At 31.1% G+C, this 23,849-nt stretch overlaps 2 protein-coding genes across 4 annotated transcripts; one reads left to right on the top strand and one right to left on the bottom strand.

The window, feature by feature from the left end:
* The first annotated feature begins 2,222 nt into the window (after positions 1-2,222).
* LOC123893184 (ganglioside-induced differentiation-associated protein 2) lies at positions 2,223-10,612 on the top strand. 2 transcript variants are annotated; one of them, XM_045943114.1, is made up of 4 exons: positions 2,223-2,614; positions 4,714-4,978; positions 5,196-5,408; positions 10,462-10,612. In XM_045943114.1, exons 1-4 carry the CDS (start codon positions 2,371-2,373, stop codon positions 10,502-10,504), a joined length of 765 nt encoding a protein of 254 aa, XP_045799070.1. In that variant the 5' UTR covers positions 2,223-2,370; the 3' UTR covers positions 10,505-10,612. The 2 variants fall into 2 exon arrangements, with proteins under 2 accessions (XP_045799070.1, XP_045799069.1); XM_045943113.1 differs by lacking the exon at positions 10,462-10,612 and having other exon boundaries at positions 5,196-5,691.
* A 5,965-nt stretch (positions 10,613-16,577) lies between these two features.
* Positions 16,578-20,698, bottom strand: LOC123893183 (BTB/POZ domain and ankyrin repeat-containing protein COCH). 2 transcript variants are annotated; one of them, XM_045943111.1, is made up of 3 exons: positions 19,926-20,698; positions 17,333-18,328; positions 16,578-16,887 (listed from the first exon to the last, which is right to left on the bottom strand). In XM_045943111.1, exons 1-2 carry the CDS (start codon positions 20,379-20,381, stop codon positions 17,354-17,356), a joined length of 1,431 nt encoding a protein of 476 aa, XP_045799067.1. In that variant the 5' UTR covers positions 20,382-20,698; the 3' UTR covers positions 16,578-16,887; positions 17,333-17,353. The 2 variants fall into 2 exon arrangements, with proteins under 2 accessions (XP_045799067.1, XP_045799068.1); XM_045943112.1 differs by having other exon boundaries at positions 16,578-16,777; positions 19,926-20,659.
* Between the last annotated feature and the right edge of the window lie 3,151 nt (positions 20,699-23,849).

Here is a 23,849-nt window from a genome sequence, read left to right as displayed (position 1 = left end):
TGTGCTTTATATTACCAGTGAAGCATTTAATGTTATTTTTCCTATTATACCCTTAACTATTTATTACTCTCTATTCTTTCAATTCTTCAATTTATTTTTTCCAAACCATAAATAAAGGTCAGTTTTGTAAATCAACTCATAATCTCTTTTTTCCATACAACATTAATTACCTTTCTTAATACGTGTAAAAGTGTCAAAGCGACATATATTGTGGTACGGAAGGGAGTAAGCTTGAAACTTAGGGGGTGTATTCAATTAAGATTTTTTGGGATTTTAAAAGACTTTTTTATAACAAAACAATCTCGTGGTATTCAATCAAGACTTCTATGGAATGTAAGTAAATCTTGTGGTATTCAATTAAGACAATTAAGATTTTTTTCAATGCAACGAAATTCGTTGGTATTCAATTGAAATTTCTTACTACTTATAAAAAGTCTTTTGGTATTAAAAAATATACAAATTTCAATGGATTTTTTCCTAGAGTGGATTTTAATGAATTTTATGAGACTTTTTAATTCAAAATACACATCTTAATTTCTTTCAACAATCTTACATAAAACCTTGAGACTTTCTCAAACTCACTCCATAAGTTTTTTTTCTTCTCTCTCTTGCACTCTCCCACTTCCTTTTTTTTTCTTCACGGCGGTAATCAACCATGGACGTGATGCAGCAGCACTTTTGGTATATGTTCTTTAACATCCATCCCTTTTATACAGATTTTATACTCTCTGTTAATTTTTTTTTTTAACATTCATACCCTTTTAATATTGGTTTATGTTCATCACCCTGATTCAAAACGTTATAATAACGTTCCCCACCCTTTTCCAACATTCATCCCCTTTTATAACAATTGTTCTTATAGGATTGATTAATATATCACATAATATTCCAGTTGTTCTTCGAGTAACAGCTTTAATCTGAACGCAGTCCAACAACAATTATATGGAGTTAGATGACAATGGGTTAGATGATTGTTGGTAAAATTATGAAAGGTATGGATTGATCCTTTTGGATTAATCGATTCTAGAGTCGGAAATCGAAGAAAAAAAATTAAATTTTTTTTATCAATGGTACCATTATTAATACACTTGTTTGATTTTTTTTTTTTTGGTTTGATGAACATTTGTAGAATGATTATGCGGAAAATTGTGCAAAATCTGTTGCAATCCTTCAAAAAAGTCTTAAAAGTCAATACAATCCTTCAAAATCTGTTAAAATTTTCGGAATTTATTTTGCCAAAATTATCCATCAAAATTTCAATAACACATCCCCTTAGCTTCTATTTATTTATTTAATTTGATGATATTTATTTCTTTTTCTCTTTGTTACTTTTTTTTTGGCTTAACTATACATTTGGTCCCTTACGTTTATTTTAGGTTTCAATCTGATCCCTTACGTTTAAAAAGTATCAATTTGGTCCCTTACGTTTATTTTAGGTTTCAAGTTAGTTCTTTCCGTCAATTTTGTCACATGTGGCAGCCAATTTGCATATGTGGACTGACACGTGGCACTTGGACACGCTGACACGTGTACTGTTCAAACGGTGTTAGTGACAAAACTAACGGAAAGGACTAACTTGAAACATAAAATAAACGTAAGGGACCAAATTGATACTTTTTAAACGTAAGGGACCAAATTGAAACCTAAAATAAACGTAAGGGACCAAATGTATAGTTAAACCTTTTTTTTTTGATACAAAAGGGGTTCTCTTTGTTACTTTGTTACACCACAAAAAAATTATATTTTAAGCCACTATAATTGGCCTAGTAGTAAGAGATTTAGGTAGTATGTTGTAGGTCTTAGGTTCAATTCACAACTCATTGTAAACAAAAAAAAAGTTATATTTTAATTACTTCTGAAGATTAAAAAAAAAGGGTCACACTAGCACATATCTTAATTGGACATGTTAAAATATCTAAATATAAATTTTTTATATTAATACAAAAAAATTAATTTTAAAAAATTGAATGGAGAAGTTAGAAAAGAATATTTCATTCTACAAAAAAAAAAAAGAATATTTCAAAAGTTGAATGTTTTTAAATAAATTCACAAAATCAACATTTGAAAAGATGTTGTTTTTTTTTTTAATTAATTAATGGGTTAGAGAAAGATTTAATTAAATGTCACGTAAGCAACTCTCTAATTAAACAATTTTATGAGAATGCACGAGAAAGCTTCGTGGGAATCACGCTAGATATATAGTAAAGATAGACATAATAATAATAATAAAGTTGGGTGTAAGAAAAATAAATTCACAAAATCAACGTTTGATGATACCTAATCCAGTATCCACTCACAGGCCACAACAGTGAACAGTCAACACCCACGGGCAGAGAGACAACACATACAAACAAACAAAGGCGGCGGACGATGGGTAGTTCATCGGAGGATTTTTCGGTGGTAGTCCTAGCATCCGATCTCGCCGTCGATGCTCGACCTTTCCTTTTCCATCAAGAAGAACAACATCAAGAAGAAGAAAACTGGCACGATTGTTCCCAATACCTATCCCCCGACGAAGACTTCTCCGATCTCGAACAATTACAATTCATTACTCTCCAAGGTTCCGATAAGAACGGTAATCGCATTATCCGTATCGTCGGCAAGTATTATCCCGGTAACTCTCTCTGTTTTTTTTTTTTGCACTGAAACATATACTAGCTAGTAATTAAGTTCATAGTGTACATGATAGATCATAGATTTGATTCAGATTATAGTGGTTGTTATAATAATCATGATTAGGAGCTGCTTTATTACTTTGGTTGATGTTTAGAATTTTCATACAGTATTTGTCTCTAAATCTCAGTTTGACTAGGGCTATGTTTGGCAATGCGCCAATGCCAAATTTTGAACTTATGGCTTATAACTTAAAAGCTCATATTTAAGAAAAATACAAGTTTGGTAACATTTTTTTTCTCACAAGCTTATATCTTATTTTAGCTTATAACTTAAAAGCTTATATCTTATTTTAGGAATATGATATTTCATTTCATATTTAGAAGCTAGTTCAACCGCTAAACATTACAAATTCAATCAATTAGCTTATTCGCTAAAAGCTATAAATTCATTCGCTGTAAGATAGCTTTATCCGCTATTTTTTGCCAAAAAGAGCTTATAGGTGATAAAAAATAGTTTTTTTTTTCATCAAGTTGGAAACGTTACAGTAGGTTTTAGGTCAAATTTCTTGTTAGAGTAAAAGCATGAAAACACAAATTACATTCACTTCAATTTCAATTTCAATTTTAATTGAATTTGTTGTACAAAAATCAAGTTCATTTAAGATCATGTTTGTCAAATGCTTACCAAACATACACGGGCGAACATTAGTTGATGCGCACATATGTGATGCAGAAATAGTTATTGATGCTACACCATTTGTGCCCTGCCTCAGGCATATGATAGAGTTTTGCTATCGATTTATGTAACATATGAAAGCCAAATTCTGTCATTAAGGGATGGGTTTTGCATTTATTTTCCAATGACTTACTCAATCTGTGTATAGTGTGTGATAGATTGTCATCTTAATTTTACAAGTTTTTTGCCAAGTGCTGGGTTTATGTCTGTATGTTGTAAATCTTTGGGTTCCCACTATGTCTCTTGCTGTATTTTATTGAGTTTTTGGCTGAATGTTAGTTAAGATGATGTTATGTATTTTGTTTGTATCTTGAGTGGTTTCTTCATAGAAGTGAATTAGTTGATATCCATGTTATTTTATAAGAAAAACAATTCATTGAAATAAAGTTAGGGCTAAACTAAACACAAGATCAAGATGTGTTGAAGTTTAGCAATGCAAAGACTGAGCTTTGTATCAAAGATTCAAACAATAGACAACTGAGACATAATCCTTAACTATGCTTAGTCTACAATACATTATTGATTGGAACAACACCCCGAAAGGAACATCCCCACCAAGCCAAAAGGATATCCCTCTAAGTACTACTATGATATAAAAAGATATTCCTCTAAAGATTACAATGTTTGGAACACAGATAAACATTACTTAATTTAGGACGCTTGGTTGGTGTTATGTTTATATTATTATAGGTAAATTAAGTTGATGTCCATATTTATGTTAGAATATTAGCCTATTAGGCCTGTTGGAATTTTAGTATTCTTATTATATCAGTTGCCATATTGTAACAGTTGCACCACTATAAAAATTGAACTACATTTAAGAATAGGTGTTAGTCATTTGTTTCTCATACACATTTAGATACTATTCAGAGTATCACTAAATTTTTTAGAGTAACAACACTTGGTTTTAATGGTGTCATTATACTGAATGACTATCCATAAATTATGCAAGAACTTACTCTTTTTGTGCCTGTATCACATGTAAAATAAGTTTTTTTTTTTTTCTTTTCACATTGCTCAGATCAAACTGCATTACAATATCATTTCCACATATTAATTAATATTATGTGTAAATCACATAAATAAATCTTACTCTTTATGACTATTTGTGCCACCCTCTCACCACTCCTGCCATCATTAAATATTCTGTTTGCAAATTTCTTACTTGTTTTCTTACTCGAGGTGTGTACGGCACTCTGCCAGGGAAAAATAAAGAACAAACCTTAGTTCAAATAAGAAAATTGAGGAAGCAGAAAATATAAACTTAAACTCTGGCGATATGTATCCATGTTATGTCTTTCCGAGAAGCTATCTATTACTACTATCTCTTATGTTGGATACTTTCTTTCAAATGATATGCAGCAACGGTTGTGAGTGCAGAGCGGCTGAAGAGGTATGTCTTTCACAAGATTTTCAGTGAGTTGCCAGATGGGCCATTTTGCATTGTTTACATGCACACTACTGTTCAAAAGGAGGATAATTCTCCTGGGATGACCATCTTGAGGTGGATTTATGAAGAACTTCCAGATGATTTTAAGGACAGACTTGAAACTATGTACTTCATTCACCCCGGGCTTCGTTCCAGGCTAGTCATAGCTACTCTTGGCAGGTTTTTCTTGAGTGGAGGGTAAGTTGATCATTGTTTTCTTAGCAGAAGTGTTTAGGAGTGTCGTTTATTTTACAACCTATGTTAAGCATGTGATGAAATGATGGCTACAGAAAACGATTGTGAACTGTAATGGCCTTGCTGCACCTATGATTCTCATCATTCTAAGTGCTCGATGAAATGTATAATCTTTATATGTTCAATTATTATTAATGGTTCTGTTTGTTTGTTTGTTTAGATTATATTGGAAGATCAAGTACGTAAGCCGCCTTCAGTACCTCTGGGATGATATGAAGAAAGGAGAGATTGAGATACCAGAATTTGTACAAAAGCATGATGATATTTTGGAGAATAGGCCACTCACTGATTATGGAATTGAACCTGACCCCTATCACTTAACTGGGACTGGGATGCCTTCGGTTACATACTCATTTGGAAAATATGAAGAGAGATGGGCAGGGAGGGATCATATCTCTGAGTATGAATATCGCTGAAACATAGTATGAGTGCCACTTTTGTACAGAATAGCTAAAATGTGATGTGTTTGTATTGCATTCACTTATCTGCAAGATTCTCTATATGTTGGATTAGAAACTTCATGTCATGAGAAATTTATATAAGTATTTTGATCTATCTAAGTTCATAATGTAAGTTTTCGTTTGACAATGCATCCTCGAACATTCCCTGGTAATGTACATATACTTGTATGAATTGCTCCCCCCTTTTAGGTATTAGCTGTTTTCTGTGCATGGTATCTGATAATGATATTAGGGCATATGATTTGGCAAGACACTTTAAATACTTAATCTTAAGGCTTGTATATGCCACCTGATATATACTTTGAGGAATTATCCTTTCAATTGAATCACATCCGTATTGTTCTTTTTCCTGAAAGTGGTCTTTTAGGGCAGCTGTTCAGTAAGAGGGGATCGGTTAAATAGATAACTAGCTGATATCATGTTTTTGGGGTTATGGTCTTACATTGGATAGTTAATCTAAAAGAAGAAAACCTTTGTGAAGGGGAAATCTTTAGCACTAGAACTTTTTGAAGGAATTGAATAAGAAATTTTACCACAAGCTAATGACAAGTTTTTCTTGTATATCTCCAACTTTCGGATTACAAGTTTCCAACCTTGGGACAAGGTTAGATTTTGGTGGTGTTTTTGTTAGGATAGAAGATAATTAAAAAATCTTAATGGTGTTTTTTTGACAGAAGAAATTCTTCATTTTCTGTTATGTTTCCAATAGTACACCGAGTCTCTTGTTTTTTCATATTTAATTTCAATTACTATGGGTTTGTAATGTAAGAGCTCGATTGAACTATTGAAAGACATGGTTCATGGTGAATCATGCAGAGGATGAAAAATAATATCTGTCTGGATTATCTGTGTGGCTTAAGAAATGAGCTATGCAGAATATTTTACAATCATATCTGTATGCTTTATTCATGATTTTGTGATGTCTGTGTTGTATTATTCACTCAGATTTCATTTGTTCCCTCTTAATCAGAGGTCCAGAGCTATATGAAAAAAACAGTAAACAGCCAGGAAAAACCGAGGAATCTAGTTTTATGACAAAAACACGATAATCAGTAAATAGACGAATTTAATATTACAACATCGAAATTACAGGGTAAGGTAGTAAATAATAGTGTAATACGATTCACTCCTGGTGAAAGCCACCAAAATCAAACCATAACAACATAGAAGTAAAAGCAATAACAGTAATTGATTATATGCTAATATGAATTCCTCTGCAGCATGCCACAGTTGTTGTTCAGAAGCATTCTTCACAAATCCAGCAGCAGCACAGAGCAAAGAGGCTGCATCATCAATAAAATAAGTAAATTAGTGGTTATGCAAAAAAATTTGTTGGAGCTTTGGTGGATTAATATAAACCAAGTCATTAACTAGTATTCTAGTCATTAATCATTACTCAATATATATCTTCTGGTGTAAGTAGAAGCTTAACTTCCTTTAAAGATTTATTCAATTTGTGATTAGTGCAAATATATGATTATATTAATCTCTGCCTTTTCCTTCATATACTTACCATCCCTCAATGAAGCCTCTGTCTCCTTTCTTCTTTGATTTAAAGAACAGCTTTCTTTTTGTAGGGGGATCCTGATCAGTACTTGGGTATCCTGCAATCATGAAACAATGAAAAGTGAGTTCATTACTATCTCCCAATATACTAAGCTAGTAGGCTGTGTTTGTCACTATGTGCATGCATGCATGCATGCATGTTTTTTTTTTTTTTTTTTTTTTGAGAGAGAGAGAGAGAGATAGAGAGAGATGCATATAGAAGAACCTGGTGGAGGCTGGTTTCTCTGAGTTTCTGGGTTCTGCATATTGGAGAATGAAAAAGTGAGTTTTGTAAAAGGTGGCTAATTGATTGCACTTGTATCAAGGTATGTGCTGAATTATACTGTCGTATTGATCACTAGTTGCTAATATATATACATCATGGATTGACCCTATATATTAATATTATATATGGTTTAATAAATAAATATAATATAATATGTGGTAGAGAGGGTTTTGCATAGTCATAGAATACCTTGTTTCGCATTTTCTCTTATCTGTGAGTATGCTTTTCTTGAAACTACCTTAATCTTTTAGATTCCTGCATAAAAAAGTCAATTTCTTACTTAAAATGAAAAAAGAAAACTTTATCTTTTGGAAATCGGTTGGCTATTCCATTCACAATGTCTTTTGAACTTAACTTAGCTGAGTGATTATTCTTTTTATATGTTTTTTAAAATGCCACTTTCTGCATAAACTCCTTCTGTAGAAGCTTTTCTTGAAGCATCTGAAATTTCTCATGTTTTTGGTTCATGCTGGGATTCCTTCTTGAAAACAAAAAAGTAGAGAAACGTGTTTTTTTTTTGTCGTATTAACCCTCTGATTCCTAGGGAAAGGGAGCCCCGGTAATCCAAAGTTTGGATGTTGAGATAAGTAAAGTCTGACCAAGAATTGTTCCCGCTAGAAATCGAACTTGGGTTCTCTCAAACAATTCGTTTGTTAACCACTTGAGCCCAATGTATTGGTTAGATAAACATATGTTGATATTAAATAGAAAGGTGGCTAGGATTTTTCATCTAATTAGATTAGAAAGCAAAATAAAACATCACATTTTATTATTCTTCTTTTTAATGTGAATTTGGATCCTTTGCTTAGCCTAAGGGACAACAAAAAGTAGTCCAGGAAAAGAATAAAGGCACCAACTACAAATGCCTAATAGAGGGATATTGGTTACATTTGTCAAACATTTCACACTTATTATTTGTGTATCAAACCCACTTAGATGTGTAATGTAATCAATTCTTTTGAAGAATATATTCCCTACATCTGTTGGGAATAATTTTTACTTTTTAAACAGAATTTTCTTTGGGTAGAATAAGATGATAATTAAGCCAAGGTGTTTGGATTAAATTGGTGGATGTGTTCATTGGAGGGGCCAATTCAGATCAAACAGATTTGAGATCAGCATTATGTAACATCATTTGCAGTGAAAATTTATTGTACACGTCCACAAATCCAATTCTTACAAATTTCATGCTATGTTTCACTATATCCTACTTTGCTGAGTCTAATTATACATGACTAATGACGCCTGAAGGCTTAATCTAGGAATATAATTGTGGTAATATGTAAAACGTAAAACTGCAAATACTAATCATTCGAGGTGAATCAAATTAAAGGTTGACTTTGTCATGCTAATTTGATTGGTTTCAAGTATTAGTCCTCAATTTGGTCTATAATGGCGCAGAAGAGCGCGTGCTTGATTTAAAAGTGGTTAATGTTTATGCAGTAGATATGGTTAAATGTCTTTTAAAAAGTAGCAAACTAATTTATTTGCTACTTAAGAAGCAGATGATAAAAATTTCAATTGAGGTTTGTATGATAAAAACCTTGTTCAATTTAACATGAGAATTACTTTTGTCACCCTATCGGTTACTCGCACGCCCTACGATTTTCCAATTTTACCCTTCCTAGCGGACGTTATAAAGGTAGGGTGTTTTGAGGGGTGTCCGCTATCTAAGTAACGAACAAGGATATGTTGGTAATTTCGTAGGGTGCGCCCCAAAATCAGTAGGGTGGCAAAAGGAGATCTCATTTAACATGTCTTGCAACAAATTCAAAAAGTTTTGGGATGAAACTCAGGTACAAATAAGTTAATGTGTTTGTATATACTTTGTATAAGCTCATTCACAGAGTTACACCACAACTAAGTTATGTTCTATATATGCTTCATTATGTCTTGATTCTATTTTAGTTAAGACGTACTCATGCATGATTATGAGTGAGTTTTAATGATTTTTTTAACAGTGTGATGTTTCTTCCTTCCTACAAAAGCTTGACAATTTATGATTATAAATTTATAATGCTTAAGACTCCAAAGACCTATCTAAATATGAACTTGGAAAAGAAGAGTGCAACTTGAGAATTTTAATTTTATATAAAACAAAATATGAACTTGGTGTAGACCGGTCTATTTTTTGTTATAACTTACACACGCACTCGCACACTCATATGATATTCCACGTTTATGTAGGCTACCATATCCAGACATCTTATATAAAAGATGTGATTAATTGTTTTCATATAACCTCGAGTGAAGATGTGTGACAATTTAACATCAATTTAAAAATAATCAATACACTCTAAACGTGTTTTTAACTATCATTATCAAATTTGAGTGAGACAAGAGGTGAATGAGTGCATATGAGTGAGACGAGTGAATTGATATTTTATTTGTTAGTATTAATTAGATGCTTTGATAAAAGTATAAGCTGATTTATGTTGGTTTACTATAATAAAAATATTTTATTTTTTAAATTAGTTATAAAAAATATTTATTTTTGAAAAACTACTAAAACACTATGATCATTTGAAGCAACTTTAAGAATGTTTTTTTCTTTTTTCTTTTCAAATCCTCATTTTTTAAAGAGTAATGTTATTTATCAAGAAATATCCTTTAACGAAAACTAAGAATGGCCATGTGTTCCAATTTGGGTGGCTCTAAGTCACCTATTTGGCGGAAAAAAGGGGATCATGGTGTTACACATCGTTGACTCTAATTGATTGCAATGAATCGTGGTTTTCGTTTTCGTGAAAACAAGCATTTCTGTTTTTTAAATAAACAAATGAAAACTCTGAAAGTTATTCTTTTACAAAAAAAAAAACTAACAAATTAGCTCTTAATAGTGGGTGGTGATTTTAAAATGCTTTGTGTCTGATTCGATAATAGAGATTTTAATGGAAGAAAAATATATATATTTTAACGCAATTTATCCAATTTATTGTTTTACCTTTATCTTTTATTAGCGGGTCAAGCAGGCGCGTTCCGTGCCAGCCAGTGTCTAACTTATGTCAAGAAAAAAATATGTCTTATGTTATGATCAGTTTGTTAATAAAATATTTTTGTAGTTAAAAAAAAGTAACTTATATTATAGTGAGTTTGTTAATAAATTTTTTTCAAATCCTCAAATATGAAGAGAGATGGGCAGGGAGGGATCATATCTCTGAGTATGAATATCGCTGAAACATAGTATGAGTGCCACTTTTGTACAGAATAACTAAAATATGATGTGTTTGTATTGCATTCATTTATCTGCAAGATTCTATATCTGTTGGATTAAAAACTTCATGTATGTGACTTCATGTCATATTTTAGGAATATGATATTTCATTTGATATTTATAAGCTAGTTCAACCGCCAAACATTACAAATTCAATCAATTAGCTTATTCACTAAAAGTTATACGTTCATCCGCTATAAGCTAGCTTTATTAGCTATCCGCTATTTTTTTTGCCAAACAGAGCTTAGAAGTGATAAAAATTAGTTTTTTTGCATCAAGTTGGAAACGTTACAGTAGGTTTTAGGTCAAATTTTTTGTTAGAGTAAAAGCATGAAAACACAAATGACATTCATTTCAATTTCAATTTTAACTGAATTTGTTGTACAAAAATCAAGTTCATTTAAGATCATGTTTGAAAAATGCTTCCCGAACATACACGAACATTAGTTGATGCACATATGTGATGCAGGCATATGGCAAGTTTTGCTATCGATTTTTCTAACATATGAAAGCCAAATTTATGTCATTAAGTGAGAGGTTTTGCATTCATTTTCCAACGACTTGTTCAATCTGTGTATAATGTGTGATAGATTGTTGTCTTTATTTTACAAGTTTTTTGCAAAGTGCTGGGTTTATGTCTGTTTGTTGTAAATCTTTGGGTTCTCACTATGTCTCTTTCTGTATTTTATTGAGTTTTTGGCTGAATGTTAGTTAAGATGATGTTATGTATTCTTGTTTGTATCTTGAGTGGTTTCTTCATAGAAGTGAATTAGTTGAAATTCATGTTATTTTATAAGCAAAACAATTCATTGGAATAAAGTTGGGGTTTAACTAAACACAAGATGTGTCAAAATTTAGCAATGCAAAGACTGAGCTTTGTATCAAAGATTACAATGTTTGGAACACAGATAAACATTACTTAATTTAGGACTCTTGGTTGGTGTTATGTAAAACAAAATACGAACTTGGTGTAGACCGGTCTAATTTTTGTTTTAACTTACGCACGCACTCATATGATATTCCACGTTTATGTAGGCTACCATATCCAGACATCTTACACAAAAGATGTGATTAATTGTTTTCATATAACCTCGAGTGAATATGTGTGACAATTTAACATCAATTTAAAAATAATCATTACACTCTAAACGTGTTTTTAATTATCATTATCAAATTTGAGTGAGACAAGAAGTGAATCAGTGCATATGAGTGAGACGAGTGAATTGATATTTTATTTGTTAGTATTAATTAGATGCTTTGATAAAAGCATAAGCTGATTTATGTTGGTTTACTATAATAAAAATATTTTCTTTTTTGAATTAGTTATAAAAATTATTTATTTTTGAAAAACTACTAAAACACTATGATCATTTGAAGCAACTTTAAGAATGTTTTTTTTTTCTTTTTTAAATCCTCATTTTTTAAATAAACAAATGAAAACTTTGAAAGTTATTCTTTTACAAAAAAAAAAACAAAACTAACAAATTAGCTCTTAATAGTGGGTGGTGATTTTTTTTTTAAACAAGCCAAAATGAAATATATTAACTAAATCAGCCTCCCTAGCACAAGCCGTATCGGGGTAGACTACAAAAGTTTACAAGATAGTCAAACAATCAAAAACAAATACAAAAGTCATACAAGGCCCATATATACAAAGTAGAGGACTAGACCACCAGCTATGATAGTTTAAAGCTAACATAATGCTCGTCGACTTCAACCACCTAAATGAAAACAGCTTGATCTTGTCCAACAAAATATGGGGCATATCTGTTGAGCCTCTCAACAATCGATGATTTCTCTCCGTCCATACAACCCAAACACAAGCAAGCCAAATGAGCTGTAGAAAAGATCGGCACGTTCGGGATCCACCTGCGGAAGATGTGAACTGGATAAAGTGATCACACAGAGAAACGAAGTCCACCAAAGAAATGTCAATCTACGAATGCACTAAATCCCAAAGAGAACCAACAAAATCGCAGGATATGAATAAGTGATGGGCCGACTAAGCCTCACCACATCCAAAAACACACATGTGAGCTGTAGGAGATAAAATTCGTCGAGTAACCAGATTCACTCTCGTGGGCAACCTGTCACATAATAAACGCCACACAAGGATGGAAACCTGCAAAGGAACCTGGGGGTGCTAAATGAGATTATCCGCGACATCCATAGTAATCAAATCATGAGATATCATGAGCTGGTATGCCCCCCTAACAATATAACCTGTGTCGGGATCAGGTTGCTACTGCCACCTGTCCAAAGAAAGAGCCAAATTGGAGGGATAAAATTCTCTCTAGACAAGAGCGGGATAATTTGAGATTTGTCAACAAAAAAAACCAATTTTCTTTTTTATATTTTCTCTTTTTTTTTTTGTTGACATTAATCTTCTCATTGTCAACAAGATAAACTAAGGTGGGGTGTCATTAAATATTATATAGTGTATGTAACAAATTGTATATTATTTTATACATTAGCCCAATTAAATTGGATCAAACTCATATCTTATACACAAAACTATCTTCTTTCTTCCTAGAATACAACATATTTTACCTAAATACAAGAAAAGAAATAAAAAAGATGCATCAACATCACATTGCTTGTAGGCATGGCGACTCAATCTTCTCTCATAATTCCTTCAATTAACTCTCAAGTTTCGAGTATGCTTATAGTGAAATAATATCTGAATTTTCATTTTCGTTGCTTATTCAATGTGTGTCAAAGTTTGATCAAGTTTTTGTTTGGTTCCTTAGTGTACTCATTGATTATAATACAAATTATTTAATATCTTACATCTGATCTTTGCACATTTTGTGCTTAGATTAGAGTTTATCAATATATTTTACCTTTTAAAAAATAAGTAAACGGTTAATGTATAATGTTTATCAAATATATTCATGTGAATCATTTATGTATGTGCAAGTGAATCATCTAAGAACAACTTATGATCATTTGAAGCAACTTTAAGAACTTTTTTTTTTCTTTTCAAATTGTCATTTTCTTTAATAAAAAAATCTGCAATAAACAGATGAAAACTTTGAAAAGTAAAATGTAGAATTATACTCCCTCAGTTTCAAATTACTTGACATTTTAGAAAAAAACAAACAAGAAATTAAAAAAGTATATTTTCACCTTATTTTTCTATTATACCCTTATTTTAATTCATCATTTTTTTTTGCGCACACTTTCTCTTTCCAAAAATTTAATATGTTGTGTACAAAAAAAAATTAATATGTTATGTACCAAAAAAAATTTTAAAAAAAAAGTTTAGGTTTTCAAATATATATTAAATCTTTTTCGGTTTCAACAACTACTCTTAAATATTTGGAATTTACATGAGGGTATAATAGACAAATTATAACCTTAAATTATCAAAACAACAAGTAATTTGAAAAAAATAAAATTTTCTAAAACGTCAAGTAATTTGAAACGGAGGGAGTAGCAGTTTTCACCCCTAAAATCTTTAAGGTCATATTAAACAATATATTTATGCTTTTTTTAAAGTCCCACTCATTTTGGTCCTAAATATTAACAGTAGTGCTTTAACAAACTCGGGACATACAAATTATGGTTGTCTTGTGCCACTACCAGAAAGAAAAAAAAAAAATCAATCTTGGGACGAAATTTTCCGTCACACAATAGAACAAATTTTCGTTCCAATTACATTTTAGGACGGAATTTGGGCCGGGACAACTGTGATGGAAATTTTTAATTTGGTTTTTATTAGGGGTGTATATGGGTTGGGCAAATTCGGTCGACCCGGTCAAACCCACCCAACCCAACCCAAAAAAGTGGGTTGGGTCGGGCAAGTGGGTGGATATGGATTTCAAAAATGAAAAACCCATTAAAAAAATCGGGTTTCGGGTAAAACCGGACCCAACCCAAAAAACCCACTAACCCACTAGTGCTATGTTTCTTGAAATTTTTTTATGAAAATACTAAAGATTTTTTCATTTGATTATTAAATATTTTTTATATTGAAAATGAGTTATACTATTTTTTACGAAAATAAAAAAGATTGAATAATTTTTATAAACAAATATGATAACTTTTCGCATTATTTTTTAAAAATTTAAAAAAATTGAATAATTTTCATAAACAAATATAGTGATTCATGGTTTAGTCATTTGATATTAAAAAAAGCAAAAAAATCATTTGGATAACACGCTATCCAACCCGTAAATTAGTAGATTTACACACAAAAATGGGTGATTATTTTTTATAGTGAAAAAAAGTTACCTTATTTTTCAAGAAGATACATTGATTGAGTTATTTTTTATGAGAAAATATGATGATTCAATATTTAGATATTTAATAAAAAAAATAGAAAAATAATTTGGGTAACCCACAACCCAACCCAATCCAACCCGGAAATTAGTGGATTTACCCAACCCGGCCCAATGTTATAACGGGTGGTTATTTTACTAAACCCAACCCGGAGTACCATATGTGGTTTGGGTTTTGGTTTTGTCCAAACCCAACCCAATCCGGCCCACGTACACCCCTAGTTTTTATGGTAGTGTGAGCTTGGTAAATATTCTACATGCTAAGATTCAAGCTTTGCTAACCTAAATTACTCTTTGTTGAGAAGCTGATTTCAAGAAAGGTGTATACTTTTTTTTTATTCCCTCCATGTTGGTCAGTTAGTGGCAAAAGAAACACTACTGAAGTTTCATCATTATGCACTAAACTCTTAGAGATACTCACAAACAGACCAAAATAAAAAATTTCTTCTTTATTTCACTTTTTTTTTCCTATCCACAATATATTCAAATTCGAAATCTAATAGAAGAGATTCAAATTCATTTCAACTTGATTCAATGTAGTTGAGCATAATTATACACAAGACTTATAGAGAAATAATACTAAGGCATTCATTTCTAACTTACATGTCATAAATGCTTGTATTGTAGGCATTAATTTTTCAAATATTAGAGGTATGAAGAACTATAGGTTATCAATAATTTTAATGAAACATGCAGCTTTTTTTATACCAAAAAAAAAACATGCAGCTAAGACCCCGGATCATGTATAATAACATACCTTGAAGCACAAAATTAATATTATAGAGTATCCCCTAGAATCTTCCCTAACCAACATCCGCTGAATTTAGACAAGATCTATAGTAATAATTAAAGAAATGATTAATAATAATAAAATAGGATTTTAGCTGTAAGTTTATATTTTTGTTTTTGTCTAAAAGAGAACTAAAAAAGGCAAGGGGGGACAAGAAGAGGATTATATGGAAGGTGATAGTGCCAATTTTTTAACTTGACATGTGTGGTCACACTCATGGTTGCATTCATGCAAGACAACCATTCAAATTGTCCACAACCACATGATTTTTATTAGAATAATATAATCATAATAAAAGCCCAAAACTAATCGCCATTGAGTTACTCCAAAGGACTGCCTACATAATGTTAGAAAGAAAAAAACACACTAATATATTAGGTGGAATCAAAAGAAAATGGACAGCTAGCACATATATTATCTCTTCACTAATATTAACTATTAATAATTAATTATACACAATATATACCAAAGTATTCAAACAAATCTTTGAAAAATAAACGAGCAGATCTATTAATCAAAAAAGAAAAAAAGGAGTAGAAAAAAATAAATATATTTTTGGTTGATGAAAAGGATCTTTTTACAAAATTGATGAAAATTTTGGATGAATTAATTGCCTCTAGAAAAATTGTTGAAAAATTAAGCCATAGAAGCTCACAAGTCTTAAAGTTTTAAAAAACAAGTCAAATTGTTAGTAATTACAAATTTCTTTGTTGTGTAAGATCACCATATAAATAATATAAAACATAGTATTATAACTAAATTAAGCTCAAGTGATTAATAAACTTCACTTAAAAATAAACTGTTGAAAAGAATTCAAATTCAACTTTTAAATTAATCAATTTTTCATCAGATTTTACCTATCTTCCGACCATACCGTAGATTATTTATATGGTGGTAATTAGATTTTACCTAAAAACTGGAGTGGTAGTAACACACAAAAAATAAAATGTACTACACAAAATATTGAAAATAATTGAGGGTTAAGAGAAAGTGGTAGGTGTGGGACAAGATGAATAGTATAGTAATAAAAGGAAGACAATAAATAGGCCGTGATATTAGTTTCTGATCAGTAAATACAAATTAACGAGTTGACATGTGAATGAATTGAAGATCTGAAAATAAATTCATTTTGACCTAAGTCTTCTCCATGCATCCTTTAATTCCTAAGAAATAAAAAAGTAAATGAAAATGAAAATGATAATTAGATTCTCCTTGTCCCTTATCCCAATCTCCTATATGAAACCGCACTTCAAATGGTGACCATTTCATATGCCTAAAACCAAAAAAATTAATAAAAATAAAAAACCAAGAAAAGCATTAATGCTCATTATATATATATATATATATATATATATATATATATATATATATATATATATATATATATATATATATATATATATATATATATATATATATATAACTGATATATCTGATTTATAATATAAATCAGATACATAAGTTATTCAATAAACTTAAAAAGTTAACGGTTTCTTATAGAAAGACATGAGGTTACTAGTTTCCATGATGAAGCATTTTTCATGAACAAGAACAAATTTAATCTCCACCTCCTCTTTCTTCTCCTTTCTTTAAATTTTCCACCATGCAATGTAATTTAAACAACGTTGAAATTATATATATAATGATAATGATATCAGTGATGTCTATTTGAAAATATTAATTTTAATAATTAGGTAATTAACTACTCTTACTCTTACATGCAAAGGAAGATGAATAAATTAGTAGTCATGAGAATGATGATGATGATACATGGAGTGGTTGATACTTTCCCTTTGATTATTATGATTGCTATCATCATCACCAGAATCCAATCTTGAATTCATTTGAGTAGTAGCACCAAGGTTAAGATACACCATGTTATTGTTGCTGTTGTGGCTATGTTGATGATGATGTTCTTCATTCATATTATGAGGATACATGTTTGTTGCTGAAGAAGATGTATTGTTAGCATTACTATTCCCTTCTTCTCTTGACATAACAAGAGCTGCAGATTGAACAAGTTCCAAACATAACCTTAGTTTGTTTGGTTCTATGTGAGTTAATCCAGGGACAGCACCTTTGAATAGAAAATCTGAAGTTAGGGTTCTTAAAATGTCCAAAGGTGTAACACCGTCGACCGTTCTTACATTTGGATCGGCGTGGTGGTCGAGTAATACTGCCACCATGTCTGGTGAGACCATCTCGGCTGCGAGGTGAAGCGGGGTTTTACCGGTTGGACCAGCAGGGAAGTTAACATCGGCTGCACCGAGTTCTAATAAGGCTTTCACAACTTCTCTACTACAATTCTCAACAGCATAAGGTAATGCTAATGCTTCGTCAAGGTTAAGACCTTCTCCCATTACCATTAGTTTTACTAGCTCGACGTCTGAGGAATCGAGGGCACGTCTCATTCGACGGATTTTTTGGTCTTCTAGGTCGGCTGCTGCGGAGAGGTGGTCATGGTGGTGAGGGTGATGATGGTGGTGAGGGATTAAGGAGCGGCGTGTTAAGGATGATTTGATTCGAAGCTCTTCGATTTTGGCTATAATGTCAATAGGGAGGTGTTTTGCTAGAACTTCTGGTGGAAGACCTGACTTTGCTACGAGGTGGGAACATGTGGTCCATAGTTGGTGCATGTCTTGTTTTCTTGATGCTAGTAGCACTTTCATTACATCTTCAATGGAAGCTTTTTCCACCATGCTTGCTAGTTGTTTCTATTGCATTAAAGAAAACAATTAGTATACTAATTAGGAGGTCCATAATTCAATCTTTAAAAAACTAACATAATGTACTCACATTTGCCTATAAAAATGTATTTACAATTTTAAAAAAATTGAGCATCATATTTTCATTTCATGCAATGCAAGGGTTTTAAATACTAGTAGCAACCATATATAGTAGCATTGAATGATGTATAGCCTTATCACTCTAATAAACATACACATATTCAAAAAGGTTGATGCAGTCTCAATCCCAGTCATGTGTGACGTGTCAGACACATTTAAAATAATGATAACTAGCTAGCTAATTAAAATTGTAATAGTAATGTAGAAGCATTGATATAGTCTTAATCGTGATTGTGTTACGGTCACACAGACGCATTGAAAAAAGTTGATGCAGCCTCAATCGCAGTCAGACTAATGTCATCCAGACACATTTAAAATTATGATACTCATACCATATTAAAAAAAAATCCTTGATTTCATGTATGGGAAAAATTAAATAGCATGAGATTTGATTTAGTATTAAGAATTAAGGAAAAAAATAAAGAAAAGCAAAGAGAACAAAGTGAGTGGTTTGTTATCTACATTTAGTAATGAAAGAGAGTTAGACATAAACAGACCCTTTTTCTTTTGTAGTTGTTTGTTATCTTTAAGACCAAATGAGGAAAGTGAAATGTGTTTGAAAGAAAGATTTCATGCACTATAGCTCCACTCTATGTGGAAGACAAGACTAGATTTATTTATTTATTTATCTTATTTATCATCTAAATTTAGAAACTCATTGTAGTGATTGAAAGAACACCAAATCAAGAAAACTGTCATGTCTCTTTTCCTCTAATTTCCAGTACATGACATGAAATATTTCAAGAAGAGACATATCACAAATTAACAAAAATTAATAAAATAAAAGAAATTAATGTGACAGTGAGTTGTGAAATTGATTAATGTATGTCTATGTGTTTATCTGTCTTTACGGTGAGAATTGAAACAACAACAGAATTAATTAATGATAAATAAATAGTGTGAAGAAACAAAAAAACAAAAACACAGTTATTCAGTCCCTGACATGAGTAGACACAAGATCAAATAATGGAATCAAACCAAACAAAGTTCCTATTAATTGAAAGATGGGATAGATTTTTAATTTTTTTTTATAAAAAATTCTTAAAAACCAATGCAAAATCTCATAACTCATTCTCATTTTTCACCCACTTCATAAAAAAAAATTAAAAATTAAAAATTCCCAGTTCCCAAAAACCTGTAATTGTGGAAATTCCCAAGACCCACAAAACATATGACTGGTCACACAAATCACAAAATCACAGAAACAGAAGAAGAAAGATTGATTGATGATGCTGATAGTTTACACTTCTTCTCTCCTACACTCATATTTTATTGGCAAAAACAATAATAGTACTCGATTTGTCAGCTCGTAATAAGGCTAAAGTAATAAGAGCTTAGCTTTATTACTGAGCTGATAAATCGAGTAATTTTTAAAAGTCGAGTTCAAATTGCATCTGGGACTGGAACTCGGTAAAAAAAATTGCATGTGGGACATCTGAGACAGTTGTAAAATGATCATTAGTACCTGTGTGAGTAATGCAAGCTGTTCGACGCCGAAGTATCGAGCAGCAGCAAGAGTATCAAGAGCAAGATCAACAGCTGAGGTACAATGTGTATGCCAACAACCACGGTCACCACAATTAGGCCTAGGTTCATGTTTCTGAGGAACAATAGAAACTTGACCACTATAAAGAAACTGAAGCATCAACAAGAAAACTTCATATCCAACAGAGTTAACAGGAATAACACCAGAGCGTGTTGATGATGAGTTAACTCGGTTTCCTGATGGGTCAAGACCAGAAGGTGGGTCTGGCCCACAAAAGAATTTTCTGAAGAATAAACTTCTTGCAGCTAAGATGCATCTATGAGCATGAACTAATCGACCTTCGACGCTAAAAACGACGTCGCTGAAGGCTTGTCCGTTGATGAGAAGGTTTAAGTAATCTAAAGAAAGAGATCTTAGTGAGTCTTCAAGGGACATGGTGTTTGTTTTTTAGGGTTATATGGTTTTTTTTTTAATTATATGAGAGAGATTTGGTTCATGTGGTTTACAGTAGTAATTTTGATGATGATGATGTTACTGTTTGTGTTTTTGGTGTTGTTGATGGTGATGATGATGATGGTGGAAATTAAGAAAGAAAGGTTACTGTGATTCTTATATATGGAGGGGTATACCTGTTGTGATAGGAAATTTGAGAGGAGATATTTTGGAGAGAGAGAGAGAGAGAGAGAGAGAGAGAGAGAGAGAGAGAGAGAGAGAGAGAGAGAGAGAGAGAGAGGGCTGTAAGCAATTTGGGTGGCTGTTCTGGGCGGCTGGGGGGTTTAAAAAAGAGTTATAATAATTGAATTAAATATGTTTTGTTGTCTCTACATGTGTAAAAATACAGGTACTTAGTTAAATTGAGAAGTAAGCAATCATGATTTATAAGGAGTTTAGTAAAAAAAAATATTTATAAGAAGTAAGCAATTTAAGTATTCTTATGATAGTTCGGGAGAACTTGTCTTCCATTTTTTATAGGAATAATTTTTGGGATTTTTAATTTCGTAGCCAAATTTTAGATTATTGAGTTTTCTTTTCTCGGGAACTAATAAAGGACTAATACAAAAAAAAATTATTTTTTTGATTTATTGAATAATTTTAGAGCTTGTTTGAGTTTATATAACATATGCAAATAAATAAATAAATGTTTATCTATTATAATAATTTATTTTTTTGTCAAGTAGTTAGAAATTTCATCTTTAAGAAGAATAAGTTGGATGACCAAAGTTTGAACTCTGACTCCTACATATATAATGCAATATTCCTGCCAAATGAGTTAAACTCACGGGAACATCTAAGTGTTAGTAAAAATTTATAAATTAACGTAAAAAGTTATTTATTTATATATATTATTTTGCATATGTCAATTCTTAAACCTTGCTTATAATTATAGTCTTAAGTTGAGTACACTCAATTGTAATTTTGCATGATAATTACAAGTGTTTGGGATCTGTTGTGTTGACTGCTACACTTGTACTACGTGGTCTACAATCAAATTCTTTCCCCGATAATTTTTTATTCTTTAACAGTTTTAGTTTTTCTTATAGAGAGTTATATATTATAAAAAAATGTAATCAAGTGATTAAATTTGAGTAGTAAATGAATTCTTCCTAAAATGAATTATTGGGAAGAATTCGAGTTTGGGTGACGAGAACTATTTATTGTTAGAAAAACTAATCTTCACTAAACAAACACATCACTCTTAGCAATATTCCTAATTTGTTTTATAATTTGTTTTTCAATTAAATAAGTGATTTACACATAACATTTTAGGTTTTATTTGAGATTTTCTTTTGTGATTTATTCGTCTGGTATTGTTTTGTTTCCGCCTTGGTACGAAGTTGTTTGTTATCTCGTCTTCGTACGATGTTTGTTTGGATTTCCCGTCTTTGTACGGTGTTTGTTTTGTTCAGTTTGTTTCGATCCAAATTCAGTGCAGATTCAATGATTTTATAGTCATCAACGTTGCAGATCCAAAGACATGACTATTCCAGACACTTGAGTTTTGTTATATCAATTGTAGACTTTGTCATATTTGTAGACATTAGGCCGTTTTATGTTATTAACTCGGGTGTTATGTAGGAGAGTTTCTTTAGTATTTTATTATTTTAGCTAGTTTTAATTTTTATTATATTTTAGCTAGATTTGTTATTTTTATTTAACTAGATTTGTTATTTTCTTTTAGTTAGATTTGTTATTTTCTTTTACAATCTTTTAGGATTTTTTTTTTTATTATTTTTCACTACTATTTAAGATAAACTATTGTAGTGTTGAAGACAACTTTTTTATTCAATAAAAATATAGAGATTTCTCTCAAGTTTGGTGGATTCCAAATTAATTACTTTTTTGGTGGATTCCGAAAATCAGGTGGATTCCAGAGTTTTATCGGCAAACCTGTGTTTTGTTATAGGATTATAGCGCTTGATATTTCTTCCCGCTTCCGTACTGCGTCATGGTGTTGTGAGCTTGTTCGCAAATCCATCCTTTTTAGTTTTTAGAAAATTTGAATATGTAATGATATCGATTGATATACTCTACCAATTTGAAAGAATGAATATTTTTATTTTTTTAATAAAAAACTATTTAATGTCTGACTTTATTTATTTTATGTTCGAACTCTTAATTATCAGAATTCTTTAGTGGGTATTTTTTTATTATGCGAAAGTTATTACAAAAAAATATTACAGAAATTTTAATTTATTTTACAAATTGTAGTGCTAATATTAAGAGTGATTTTATTAGAATATAGGAAAATTAATTAACGGCCATCATTGCATAAAAATATATAAATTTTTATAAGAGAAATGTGACGGCAAACATGGATGATACGGATTGGGCAGAGATGAACGAAAACAGTAAAATTAACCTCTACCTATCTATATATATATATATATATATATATATATATATATATATATATATATATATATATATTCTCAAGGTGGATATTTTATTATCAAATTTAGTTTGAATGATTGATTGATAACATTATATAATGTACTTAAATAGTTTGCTTATTAAAGAAATTTATATTTTGTTTGTTGAAAGGTGGATATTTTGTTGTTATTGAAATTGTTGATAGTAGTATTAAAATGAGAAAAGGAGCGCAAGCTACCCTTCCGTCTCAAATTGAGAAACACAGTTGACTGTTTCGCGCATGTCGATACATAACTTTAATAATTAGGCAAATGCTAAATAGTGCCCCCGGGGCACTCTTTAAGCCCTTAAATAGTAAGTTTTTTATAGAATTTTTATGGAAATGCATAAAGTCAACGCATTGGAAATTGAAGTGTTTAATTTTTTGAATAAAAAGTTTCTTTTAATGGAAGGCTTAAAGAGTGCCCCGGGGGCACTCGTTAGCAAGACCCTAATAATTAATATTTTTAATTATATTATAGTAAAAATTATCAAAATTTGATATTTTGAAAATACTAATCGAGACGAATCCAACAACATCTTATATGTTAATATTTATTTTTATTTATTAATAAAAAATATAGTAAAACAATATGTATAAATAGTGCAATATAGTCAACTATGTCATTCAATTTGAGACGGTGGGAGTAAGATTCAAAGAAATTGATTGAAGAAATGGAGAAGAGAAAATCCGATGGATTGACAGCACTAGCCAACCCACTGACGGTCTTATGATTTCAAAGACTACAGATTTGACATTTGAATTGTCTTTTCATAAAACTCACACTTTCTCTCTCCCCTCTGTTTCTCTGAATACACGGTTGGAACTGCATTTCAATTTTTAGCAGCTTTAACTTTTGCATACGTACTGCATTATTACTACACATTACTACTACTCCTACTTAATTCATTCAAGTAGTAGTAGTACTATGGTATTTACCACGCACACACATACTACTAGTACTCATTTTTGGACTTTTCTATGCTTATACG

Source organism: Trifolium pratense, linkage group LG6 (genome assembly GCF_020283565.1).
Source record: "Trifolium pratense cultivar HEN17-A07 linkage group LG6, ARS_RC_1.1, whole genome shotgun sequence".
Classification (NCBI taxonomy): domain Eukaryota; kingdom Viridiplantae; phylum Streptophyta; class Magnoliopsida; order Fabales; family Fabaceae; genus Trifolium; species Trifolium pratense.
The sequence above is the reverse complement of the archived record's forward strand: the minus strand, read 5'-3'. Positions and strand labels throughout refer to the sequence as shown.